The sequence below is a fragment of the Carassius gibelio genome, chromosome A17 (assembly GCF_023724105.1).
Source record: "Carassius gibelio isolate Cgi1373 ecotype wild population from Czech Republic chromosome A17, carGib1.2-hapl.c, whole genome shotgun sequence".
NCBI lineage: Eukaryota > Metazoa > Chordata > Actinopteri > Cypriniformes > Cyprinidae > Carassius > Carassius gibelio.
This window is the reverse complement of record NC_068387.1, coordinates 9,983,806-9,996,668: the sequence shown is the minus strand read 5'-3', so window position 1 is coordinate 9,996,668 and position 12,863 is coordinate 9,983,806. Positions and strand designations below refer to the sequence as shown.

The 12,863-nt window shown below is 38.1% G+C and overlaps 1 protein-coding gene across 3 annotated transcripts in view; it reads left to right on the top strand.

The window, feature by feature from the left end:
* Window positions 1–1,394: 1,394 nt before the first annotated feature.
* LOC127933211 (spectrin beta chain, erythrocytic) overlaps window positions 1,395–12,863 on the top strand; it is a 28,855-nt gene continuing 17,386 nt past the window's right edge. Inside the window, exons 1-4 of one of the 3 annotated variants that reach the window (XM_052530012.1) lie at window positions 1,395–1,667; window positions 4,627–4,865; window positions 12,221–12,372; window positions 12,500–12,673. In XM_052530012.1, the coding sequence (XP_052385972.1) occupies window positions 4,709–4,865; window positions 12,221–12,372; window positions 12,500–12,673 (483 nt within the window). In that variant the 5' untranslated portion in view covers window positions 1,395–1,667; window positions 4,627–4,708. Of the gene's footprint in view, window positions 1,668–4,037; window positions 4,197–4,626; window positions 4,866–8,336; window positions 8,950–12,220; window positions 12,373–12,499; window positions 12,674–12,863 lie in introns of those variants that run through there. The other 2 variants (XM_052530013.1, XM_052530011.1) reach the window with 2 other exon arrangements.

Sequence of the window (12,863 nt, the reverse complement as noted above, 5' to 3'; positions counted from 1 at the left end):
ATGTATAATGGATTATCTCATATTTTGACATAGTTTATTTAAGATCTGCACATTGTTACTTTTGTGCCTGGTTAGGAGTGGTTGAGTATTTTTGAGGGTTTCCTGTGAGGTAAATTTTACTGTGAACTAATTTAAGCGGAGTTGTAATGGCCTACTCAAAAAAAAAAAAAAAAAAAATGTTATAGTATATTAGATTACATTTTATTTTGATGGCCCCCTTAGTCTGATGACTATAAGCAACTTTGCAACTACATGACAACTACCTCTCATTAGAGTATTAGTAGACTAATACTAATACTTATGGCTGTTTGAGAAAAAAAATATTAGTATTATTCGTCTTAGTATTATTTATAAGTGGTCTTTGTCTTCTTCAAGTAAGGTGAAGATACTTAAAGAACACAAAGACCACTTATAAAAAGACCAAATTATAATGTATTTTGGATGTTTTCATGAAGACATACATTATAACATTATAATACATTATAACTACGGGAAATATAATGCATTGTAACTTAAGTGGATGCAATGTGTTCATTGTGTTATAAATCATCATACTCTTAAAAGCTATAACCACATAAGTAGGAAAAATACATTAAAACTGAAAAAAAAAAGATTATTTATAAGATTTTTATGATACATTATTCAGTCATTATAATGCCTTAAGAATACCCTTATAATGTACTATAAATACGGGCTTCATAGAAAGTGCTTAGACTCCAGTGTGTTTTTAGGTAGTGATTTATTAAAACGACACATTCATTTATTGATTCGCAAATAGTTTGCAGTATATAATTATATTTTTAAAACCTTTTTTTTTTCTTTTAAAGTTAAATCCTCTTAAATCCTTTATTGAAACTAAAAATGATTACTGCATTTGTGAAAACATCTCCAACCCTGAGGTTGTTTTGCATTGAAAACGTACCTATAAAAAATAATCTATAAATTACACACAGATAGATTGAAGAAAGGCTTACTTTTAATTCTATAAACATAGGCTACACCTGGGCAAGAAAAACCTAGGCCTATAATAAGCAGACTTCAGCAACACTTCAGTAGATGTTACTCTGCCTTTATCATCAAAAAAAAAAAAAAAAAAAAAATACAAAATGTATAGTGGAAATTATTTTATTATTCTTGTGTAGTAGGTTTTTATTTACACACAATTAGAACAAATAATTTCTAGAGGGAATTAGAAATACCACAATCTAGCAACTAGTGTTTAAAGTAAAATGCTGCTCTGGAAAGAAAGCGATTTGTAGCCTATCTACACTGGCACTAGTCTCTCTCGATTAGTTGCGGATTGTAAATATGTGCGTTTTTTAATTATTATTATGCAAGGCTTGTGATATTGCAGTAGAGGCGGGCAGTGGAAGGGTGGGGGACGCCTTTGAAAGTCAGTGACTCTTGACAGGAATGCGCTCATGCAGCGCTCCGTTCCACTCCGCTGCTCCTACTTTATTTTTAACACTTTGGGTGGGTCAAACAGCGCCCGAGGACTCAGGAGAATGAGCGTTGTACGCCACGACACTGCAGCAGCTCTCCCCCACCGTGACCTAGACCTCAGTGCCTCTCATGGGATTATTACAGCCCTTCAAATAACGGACTTTATTATAAAGACATCGACAGAGAAGCGTGTCATTCTCCTGGACTGTTTTTCAGTTGTATAGGTAAGTGTACTGTTTTTTGAAGTTCATAGTTAGAGAGGACCTGTCTTCAGTTTAGGATCCCCAATGTCATTTTATATTAATGTAGTAGAAGAGTTTGTTTCTTGCTTTGTTTTAATCACATTATAGCCTATATATCTGTGTATCTCTGAGTAGCTAAAGAATGTTAATAACGCAATAAAAGGTTCAATGATTGTTCTTTTCATAAAAGTAGCCTTCTGCAGGCTTTTGAGAAGCGTAGTGACCTGTTGAGCACTGAACGCTCAGTGTGAACACATTCATGTTGGCTTGTGTGATCAGTACAGATAAAAAGGCCTGGGAGAAAACCAACTGGATATAAAGCAATGCAAATATGCAAGAACCGTTCATTTCCCTATATAATTATGTGCTTTTCACTTTGAGAACTTTAAATTGACAGTTAAATTCAGTTACTTTGTTTATTTAATAACCATCAGCTCTCATCTTTCTTCTATATGATCATTAATTTGACTCTGTGAGTTACTCTAAACGAGGTCCAAGCTGGTCCAAACGGGTAGACCACTTTGGACCTGAAACAAACCAGCTTGTCACATGTCGTAAGGCAGTCAAGCTGGATTCTGGAACATAGACCAGTTTGGGCACCTAGAAACTAGCCACCATGTTCCAACTGCAACAGTTATCAACTGGACTTTCCAACAGAGGACCAACACACATTCGGCTGGTCTCCATGTTTCTCAGAAAGCTGTTTCAAAGTATTAGCAAAAGAAAAACAGCTGTCACTAAATGTTTCAAATAATAAAATTACATGATCTGTTTCAAGCTCACCTTATTGGGAGAAACGCTGTGGTGTAAACGCCATTATTTACCGCCCAGAACTTCATAATATGACCATAAAGTTGATTCCAGGAATAGTTTTGCATCATACAGTCTGCTAATTATGCTCTGCTTTCTTCAAAACCACTGCTGTGTTTAAAACTTGCTGCATCTTTAATGGAACAGTTTATTCAGGAATTTAAATTACGTCAGACTTTTATGTTTGGAATGACGAGTGTGAATAAATAGTGACAGAATTTAAGTTTCAGGGTAAACTTATGTCTTCAAGGCGGTGATTATACCCATAATTTACTTAATCTCATTTAAACACAGAGTACTCTGGTGCCATAGTGCCAGGCTTCAGCTGTTCCTACAGTAATATGGCACACACAGTGCATCATGATTCATAGCACACCTAAGTGTGGCCTCTCCCCTCACACATGTGAGAAATAACCTGCTGTGTCGGCTTCCTGGACAGTAGACCGCTTCGGCTGCAGAATTTGAGAGTAAACACACTGTGACATTATCATGGCAGAGATAGATATTATTAGCTAGAGACACTGCTCTTGCAGTATTTAAACTACTGTTTTTTTTTTTTACAGTTATTGCCAAATATAATGAAAATGACCTAAAATACTTCAGATTAAATAATCTAGCATAGGTAGATTCACACAAACATGGAAAAAATAAATATGCATATGTAAAGAGATTTAAGATACCGCAAGAGAATGTTTTTTTAGGGAACAAATTAAATTATGGTCCGTTCCTTAATCATATGGGTTGAGAAAACAAATCATAAGGACTTATTAAGGACTCCATTTCATTTTTGGAGCTTGACAGTTTGGTTACTGTATATTTACATTGTATGGAAAAGAGCAGCATCAATGTTCTTCAAAATGTCTTCTTTTGTGCTCTATAGAAGAAAGAAAGTCAGAGGTTTGGGAATGACGTTATGGCATGATTTTCTTTTTTAGGTGTTAGGTTTTTTCAAACTGTCCCTACTGTCCCTCTTTTTCGGTTGAGATCGTTGATACTTCGTCATAAACTGTATGTGTGCACGTGAGCATATTGCAGAGACAGAGAGAGCAGCAAAGTTGTGACTCTTGTGATAACGGGTTTCCCGCTGATGGGTGGAGAATAGTTCTTTGATAACATCCCCCCTGCACTGGCCTGATACACACGCAGAGAGTGAGAGAGAGAGAGAGAGAGAGAGAGAGAGAGAACCACCATCACCCCTCTCTGACAACTGTTAGATTCTCCTCTTCCCTCAGTTCTTGAGCCAGATGTTGACTGTGTCATTGATTTTAATTTTGTAGATTTTACAACAGACATATTCACACCTAGCATTGTTACAGTACACTAACCCTGAAAATAGAAGGTGAAATTCATTCGGTCCAGTGCGAGGAGTTTTCCCCCTAATTTTATAACTGTGAGAAGAAACACACAAGTAAATATCTGATCACGTAGCGCGTGACGAAGTAGGAAAATTTGTGAAGGGTGCTCTTCACATACTCTTACTCAGAGGGGTTGCCCAGCCCCCTGTTTAGGGCGATAAGACTACACATGAGCAACATGCCTCACAAAGATAGAACTATCTTAGCAGCTAACCTTCACTCGCCATTCCACAGTAGCATGTGTACATACACACCCTCGTTAAGTGTGACGGTTGGAGGACATGTGCTGAAAATGGCGGCCTTTGGACTCCTGAGGGGGTAGGAAAATATCCTATGAGGGAAACAGGTATACATTTATTAAATTGTATTATTCATTAATTTACATTTTTGCCATTCTCATAGAAAGGGACAAGCAAAGAAGCAGGTAATGATAGGAGGATGGGCAACTGTGAGACAGTTTTTGGCACACTGTAAGAACCACCACAAATTTGCATATGTGTCTCACGACAAAGCAAATTAAAACAGACTCAAGTTAAAAGAATTTACCCCAAGACTTTTTTTTTTTCCATTCCACTGCTCATGTTTTGCATTTTTCAATGCAAAAATGCATTTCTGTGTGAATGGTCCCTTGGGCACAAGAATTGAATATCTAAATATATTGAGGTGCAAACAGAAATTTCTAAATGTATAAAGGTCTCTTCAGTGCAAAATCTAAAATGACTTCTTCAAAGATAAATGTCCAGTTAAACTGCTTCTCCATCTCTTTAACATTTCAGATCATCCATCTCTGGCATTCCGCTGTCTTGTCTTCGTGTGGCACCGTGAGGTGTTTGGTCTCTCTCATTCCTCTTCCTCTCAATGGCAACTATGACCTCCACGACAGACTTTGACAATGCTGAAATCACTCAGCAATACATCCGCATCAACACCCGCTTTGAACTGCCTGATGGAGATCTCGACAACGACAACAGCTCGGCCAGACTCTTTGAGCGTTCGCGCATTAAGGCACTTGCAGGTGAGTCGTCTCAAGTGACATAAAACTGAGCACATGTTGCTTTTGGCTTACATATACAGAGGCCCACAAATGTAGGCAGCTGAACCTTATCCTCTCTTGCCCCCCTTGACCAGCCAGGATCATTTGCACATACCCAGCATGCCTCTGTATGAGTGAGCTGGACAGCTGCCCTGCCCGTCTATGCCCATAGCTTAGATCTCTGGGATGGTTGCAGGAGCTTGTAATTTTTGGCACACCTGTGGGGTCTGCTGCTCTCAGAGACAGCAAGTTTTAAATAGCGATTTCATGACCAGAATTACAAGACCCTTTCTAGGGACTGGGTAATCCACACATGATCGTTTCAGTGACAGCACACAGTATCATAATGTTTTTTAAATAAAATTTAAGTAATGCTTCACAATGCCAGGATGTTACTATGCTTTGGGTGCTTGGGTGTTCTGAGTGGTTTCTGGGGCATGGTTAGGACTAGGGTTGGGTATCAATTGGGTTTTATTCGATGCCATTTCAATACTTTTAAAACTGAACTGGTGCCTTAACGGTGCCTGAACCGATACTTCTATAAAAATAAATAAATAAATAAAGCCTAAAAAGGATAACATTAACGAACATTAAAAAGATTTAAAATAAATCCATATCATTCACACACTCCTTGGATGCTCTCATTTCCCAAGCTTCCCTTAATCTAGCCTAATAAATGTAGCCTATTTCATGATCTAGGTCATTGTTTAATAGAAAACCACACATAATGTTTCTACTGTATCTCTGTCAATCACTCTGATATTTAGTTAAAACGAGTGCTGTCTGTCATTGTCTTTAATCAGTTGATACAATCAATGACTATATGGTCATTCTTTATAAAGTAGCAACAATGTCGTTTGTAAAGTACAGTCTTAGACACATTAGTGTTTTCACCCCAAGTAGGGTTTTTAAGCCAGTTATTTATATCTTTTGCTGTAATAGGTCAATAGAAAATACCAGTTTACATTTCCAAACATTCATTTTGCCATCAATTTTAGTGAGATTGTTGAATGCACAAGCAGTCTGACAACTGCCTAAAACTAAGACTTTTGCACAGTAATGTATGTATAAAGTACGTATAATTAGATTAAGTATATTTAAATAAGCGATTGCTCCCTCGTGATCTTTTTGTAAACTGCCATTTTCATGTGAAATTTAAGGGGACTGACTCTGAGGTGATCACAAATTTGTGTACTGTTTTTGGAGCTAAATGCTATAGCCCCGCTAAAAAAAGCATAGTGTGCTTCTTGTGTACGTTTCGGAGAACCAGGACAAATATTTCAATCAATCGCCCAGACATTTAAGAGTCACCAAAATGAGGCACCGAAATCTGCGTTCTTATTCGGTTCGGTGGATACCGGTTCCATAGGTACTATATTAGCACCGGGTTTCAGTACCCAACCCTAGTAAGGAGAATGTTTACTGGCATAGGTTAAAAAAAGCTTCACACAAAGACCTCTGTGACTGCATTTAAATAGTAAACCAGTTCTAAATGATTGGTTTTGGTGCAGACTTTGTTACATGCATCTAAATAGCAAGAGCAATTGTCCAATGTAATTTTTTTTTTTGGCATCCAATTTGGTACATTTCTCCTCTTGCAGATTTTATCATTGATATCCACTGTAACCATAGGTGGAGGGTGAACCAACTTCAGGGTAAGGCTAAAAGCAGCAATGTATTAAACATCATAAACCCATCTTTTAAGGCAAGAATCAGACATTGGTGTCATGTAGGCTAATAAAATATGTTTAATGGGACTGAATTTGTATTTAATGTGATTACAATTTAATAAAACCAATAGAAAGATGATTATATAATGTTTCCTTTCCATGGTTATTCAAACAGCTAATAAATTATTTATAGAAAGTGACATTATCGCTAACTTTGATCGATCGCGCGTTTAAGCACTAAATTTTTTATTTATTTAATCTAATATAATCAGCTTTATACACTGTGAAATTAATCCCTCACTTACAAAGAGTCAGAATTCAGAACGAACGTGCACTCAACAAAACTGATGTGTTTTCAGCGATTACTCATCTGAACGCCTCTGATTGGCCACTGCATTCCTAAGCTCAACCGAATTGTGTGTGATTGCTTAAAATGCACAACACTTTAAATTGTAAAAAGAAAACTGTGTAACATGAGCAGATTTTAATTTAATGTCACAATCAACACTATTTGTTTTCACTTTTTTAGATTCAATTTCTTTGTGCAGAAAGTTTTTTTTTTTCAATTTAGGGGCATTTTTGCCCAAATCCCCATGGCCAGGAGAAGGCTAAGCCTTCCCAAGCCTTACACACACTCTGCCTATGAAATTGCTTTATAGCTGTGCATATCTACACTAACTACTTCTAGAGATATGAGATGTCAAGTTTTGATGGTAATTTTTCATAAAGGAGCACACTTCTACAGTATGTGCTTTTCTACACAAAACACTGCAAAAGGCAGGAGAAATAGTTTGGAGAATGGGTGGATGGATTAAACACAAGGCATGAATCAGTAAAGTGTGATGTTTTCGGACACTTTAAGAGTTGGTTTACCCCCCCAAAATAAACTGTATCTCTTTTTATTTTTATTTTACTTAACCTCAGGCTATCCAAGATGTACGTGACTTTTTTTCTTCAGTTTTTTAGCTGAAACTGTGGTCCTGTGAGATTCGTTAACTTGTAAATCTGTGCTGCTCAGACGGTTCAGTCTGATTTGGTGAACCTGGTCCATTTAGTTCAGAAAAAAAGAACCGGTTCAAAATAATGATTCCTTCATAAACCATACATCTAAGAATAAGTTATGATTTTTTTATATTCAAGGCTAGGGGTCTTTCTGTTTTGAAATGCATTAGCGATGGTGTACTCAAATTTGGCCTGCTTCTTTGAGCCAAGTGTAAGTTGCTGAGCCAGGGGGAGTGTGATGTGTTCTGTCGGTGCGTCTGTGCTCTGCTCTTTCTGTAATGCAATTAGAGAGAGTTCAGAATTGAGGGAGAGCAAGCGAGCAAGAGAGAAGTGGTTCCCATTCTTCACCGTTGATTTACGGCTTCTGAACAGACACGAATCCCTCTGAGTATACTAAGTACACTTTGAGTACACAGTCATTAATACAGTTCTAGTTTGTATTTACATCAGGGCCCAAACTGCTTATGCACGCACTTACAGTCTGACATCACATTGTATTTGGAACAAATCAAAACACACACACAAACACGTGTATAGCCATTTGATGACATTTTAGATGAGTGTGAGCATGTTGTGGGGCGGACAGGAATGAGGGCATATTATATGCATGGCTGGGGTGCTGGAGAACCACTCCTTGTGCTACTGGGGAGAGGCACAACAGCGTCACTGCTAAGTGAAGAGAGAGTGAGGGCGGGAAGGAGAAAGAGAGAGAGAGAAAGAGAGAGAGAGAGAGAGAGAGAGAGGGGGAGGGAGGGCGGCAAGAGGAAGAAAGAGAAGATAACAGGACTCGAGACAGAAGGAGAGAAGAAGAGTGTCCTGTCTTTCTCGCTCTTTCCCATCCTTGCGTTGATTTAGCGTGGTGAGGATGAGCAGCCCCTGTTTGTGCCGCACGGTGCCTGTGAGCCAGACCCGGCTGAGGGAGGTCAAACTCAGCTTGAAGACCAGCAGAGAGACCATTGCGATCTGCCCTACCCCTGTCGTCCGAGAGGTCAGCAGCCGGCATTATACCACAGTAAAAGAAGTCCCGACCCGGACCAATGCACCAGGCAATCGGAGCAGAAGCACCCCGCCAGTTTCCAGAGCCCAAAGCAAGAGAGGGGGCAAAACTAACAGTCCCCACATTCGTGAACCTGAGCACCTGCCAGACAGGAACGGAACTTTACTGGGCATCAGACCTAAAGTAGCGCCCATGACTCTCACTTCAGCCTCCTCAACATCATCATCCTCTTCCTCCTGCACCCCAAGGGGCCATCGGCCCTCACCTCCACGCTCCTCACCATCTTGCCCCCTGTCCCCGTCCCGGAGTATGAGACGAGCACGCTGGCTCAGCTACAGTGCTTCCAACATCTGCTTCAACAACTCTATTCTGGATGGGCGATTCAGACAACTGCAAGGTAGTGTCCTGCTAGAGTTTTTTTCCTCCCATCCTCGAGGAGGGGGCAGTCTTTCCCAGCATACCACTCCACCACGCCACAGGGGAGTTACAGGATTAGGTAGAGATCCAGAATGGGAAGGGCATTAAGGTGGTAGGCTAGACTGTTTTCTATGGGGTGCTATGGGAACATGTTTGTCTTTTTATGTGCAGTATTTATTTATTTTATTATTTATGCCGTATATACGGCCCAATTGCTCACTGCGTTACCTCTAAATATTTAATGACAAACTCATAAAAAGGCCATTCAGTTGAAAAAATACCTCTTGTGCCCTACCACATCTGTCTTTTTCTTGCTGAAGTACAAAGTGATAGGTACAGTGGCAGGCTACCTCCCATCTACATCTTGTCTTCTGCTATTCTTACCTCTTAAAGGAAAATATTGTCTCTGTCTTGTTCTCTGATTTAGGTGTATTCAGCACTGAGGTCTCCTATCTCTCTTATTCTCTCCTGGCAGCTCTTTATTTTTAGAGATAAGCTGACTGTCACTGTTAATTTGCATAAAACTGAGCTTTCTCCTTCTCTCTGAAGAAAGCATTCTTTTAATGGTGTGGAGCAGAAAGAGAATAGAGTGTTTTCTAAGGCAGGCATCACTAATACTAATGCTCATAACTAGGGTTATGGGTTTTATGGAAACCTGTTTTAGAGTAAATAATAAAAGTAATTGTAAGATGAAGTTTAAAATAAGAAATGTACTGTAGTAACACTGTGAGATATGAAGTCACACTATAAGATCTAAAGTTGCAATTGTGAAATATAGTTGGTGACTTTAAAGTTGCAATTATGAGAAATATAGTTGCAAGTGCCTAAGACATGACGCCTACTTAAAACAGCTTTTTGTCTGCGGATGGTAAACCTGTGGAAAAATCTTACAGATATAGATTGAAGGAGGGACTCAACAAGGACAAGAACATCATAAAGATCACCCAAAAAGATCGCCTCCATAATGGATACAGGTGTTAAATGGGAAAGAACCACTTATGTTGTATCTAAATTCATTGCTCCTATGTGTCCTCCCATCACAACCTCTCTGTTACTTGTGAATCTGTGTTGGTAAGTACCTGAGCTTGTAGGTCCAGAGCCATCCAAACAATGACTAAGGTATGAGAATTTAGTGAGACTGCAGGTCACATCCAGTGAAGGCTGACTATGGGAAAAACACTGGCTTGTTATGTACAGGGAAAATCCATCAATATGAATATTTCACAGACCTTTCATGTGAGCTGGAGAGAATAACAGAGATCAGCAGGACCCTAGTACTCTATTTAGACTCACTACTGTTCTGAGAGAGAGAGAGAGAGAGAGAGAGAGAGAGAGAGAGAGAGAAGCATTTAGTAGAGGTTAGACTACAGTCCCGCTGTACAAAGTGTGGACAGGAAGAGGAATCATTTGGCAGTAGTTTGATCATGAAATATGTAGTGTTGCCAAGCTTAGATCTCTTATTATATTTTAGCACATCTGGAGCATTGCTAAATCTGGAAGGAACATGGTCAATTGCACCTTAAAAAGTGAAACGGTGCAGTTGTTACCTTATAGAGATTCACCTACATGACCTGTCCCTTAGTTTTATTTGATTTTTATTCTGGTGTAACCCATTAAGTCAAACTTATACCATCTGGACCAAAAAATAAAAAATGTAAATCTCTGTTGACAATTGTTCAAATAATTTATTTGCAAACAACTCATATTTATATTTCATTATATTGCAGTTGATGTTTTACCTTTCATGAAAACTAAGGATAGTCACGAATGAAGGGCTTGGGACTGATTGACAATCACTGTGGTTGTGACATAATTTTCCTTTGGATCCAGGGTAATTAGCCATGACATTTGAAAGCATTTGTAATTAAATTTTTTTTTTTGCTTGAATAAAATAATTTTATTTAGATATAAATATAGATAGATTTAGTTATGACATAAAATACATGTTTGAGGTTTTTAGAAAATCAAGAAATGTTTTATTTTTTTTCACATTGTGCCAACATTAAGAAACAATTATTAAAACTCTTTAAATAAATTATCTAAATTAATGGGAAAAGGCTAATGGCCTAGTTCCTGTGTTTCCGTGTTCCTTCTTGTCTTGCCTTGGACCCTGGGCTGTTCCTTGTTTTATGATTGTTTGCAGTCTGACCCTGACCTTTGCCTGTTTATTGGATTACTCTTTTGTCTCTTCCTGGATTATACCTGTTTGTTGTTGTTTGACCCTGCCTGTTTAGACCACTCTTTTGAAAAAAACCTGCACTTGGAGCAACAAACCCCATTTTCACGCCTCCATCTTCCACTTAAGTAATTTTTTATTTTATTTTTTAGCACTTTTGACAACCCATGCCTTTCAAAACAGCTTTTCAAAAAAATTGTATTTGCATATCCATTGTACAGAAATAACATTTGATATAAAACTCACTAATCTTAATACGTCTGAAAGATGGTTCGTGCACATGCTCAAAAATAGTTCCAACATCATGCATTACACATTTGAATGTTCATAATTTTTTCATTGCTTTGTGATCCAGATGGAGGAGACATGTTTTCATACACTTTAGGGTAATTTAACAGTGTTTTAGTTGAGACCAGTTCATTCTAGTCCCAGTACAGACCAAGACCTGAGAAGGCTGAGTACGATTCAAGGCTGAGACAAGAAGAGGGTCAAGTCTGAGACTGTTTAGCTTTAGTTTAAGCATAAATGGAAAGGTAATATTTCTAGATCGGCTTAGAAGCATGTATCCATTCTCTACCCACTGCACATTCTAATGTTTTCTAATGTCTTTTTCTTCCTCTTCTCTCACTCACTCGTTTTTTTCTATCTCTCTCTTTTTGTCCCTCCATCTTTCCAGTTTTCTGCAGCCATAGGATCTGAATCATTTATAAAACTCATCATTAAGAATGCTTTTTTTTTTTTGTTAGAAACTTAAACGTGGTGCTGCAAAGACATGCTCAGGAAAAACACATGAACATACATAACTACACTATGAAGAACACACATACTGTACATAGATTATATACTATAATCACTGTATGATTATGACAAAAATATTTTTTAAAAAGGACTTTTTGAAAGTTTGAGTGCGAGATGTTAAAAATATGGCTTTCGGGCATTTTTACAGTCCACACATTTGTTTAACTATTTTATTACATAATGCATTCATTCCATATAATTTCTGTTCTCCTTCTAAATGGGTGAATCTCATGAAAATCAGAGTAGCTGAATGTTTTTCCCTTTCTGTCAAAACTAGATGAGCGAGAGGCTGTCCAGAAGAAGACCTTCACAAAATGGGTGAATTCAATATTAGCCAGAGTCAGCTGCCGAATCTCAGATCTCTATCTAGACCTTCGGGATGGGAGAATGCTTATCAAACTACTGGAGGTTCTGTCAGGGGAGAGACTGGTGAGTATAATGTGTGTTTAATGTGTAAAAGTGTCAAATCTTGATTTCTCCAGACCACAAAACAAGAATTAATTGTAATTTAGTCATTGCAGTAATATCTTTGATTCTCCATCTTTCCACCATTTAGCCCAAGCCAACCAAGGGGCGAATGCGGATCCATTGTCTTGAGAATGTGGACAAAGCTCTCCAGTTTCTAAAGGAGCAGAGGGTGCACTTAGAGAACATGGGTTCACATGATATTGTAGATGGAAACCACCGGCTCATCCTAGGCCTTATCTGGACCATCATTCTTCGCTTCCAGGTCAGCCCATTATTCTGATTAGACAACTTTTTTGACCATCCTATTCATTATGTGCCTCTAAATATAATTTCAACCAAACAATAAGGAAAATTAAAAAATTTAAAACTAAATCTAAAAATGTCTCAGGCTATAAAACATACAGTACAAAACAATCCAGACTTTCTGATATTACAGTAAACCTAAAGCAGCG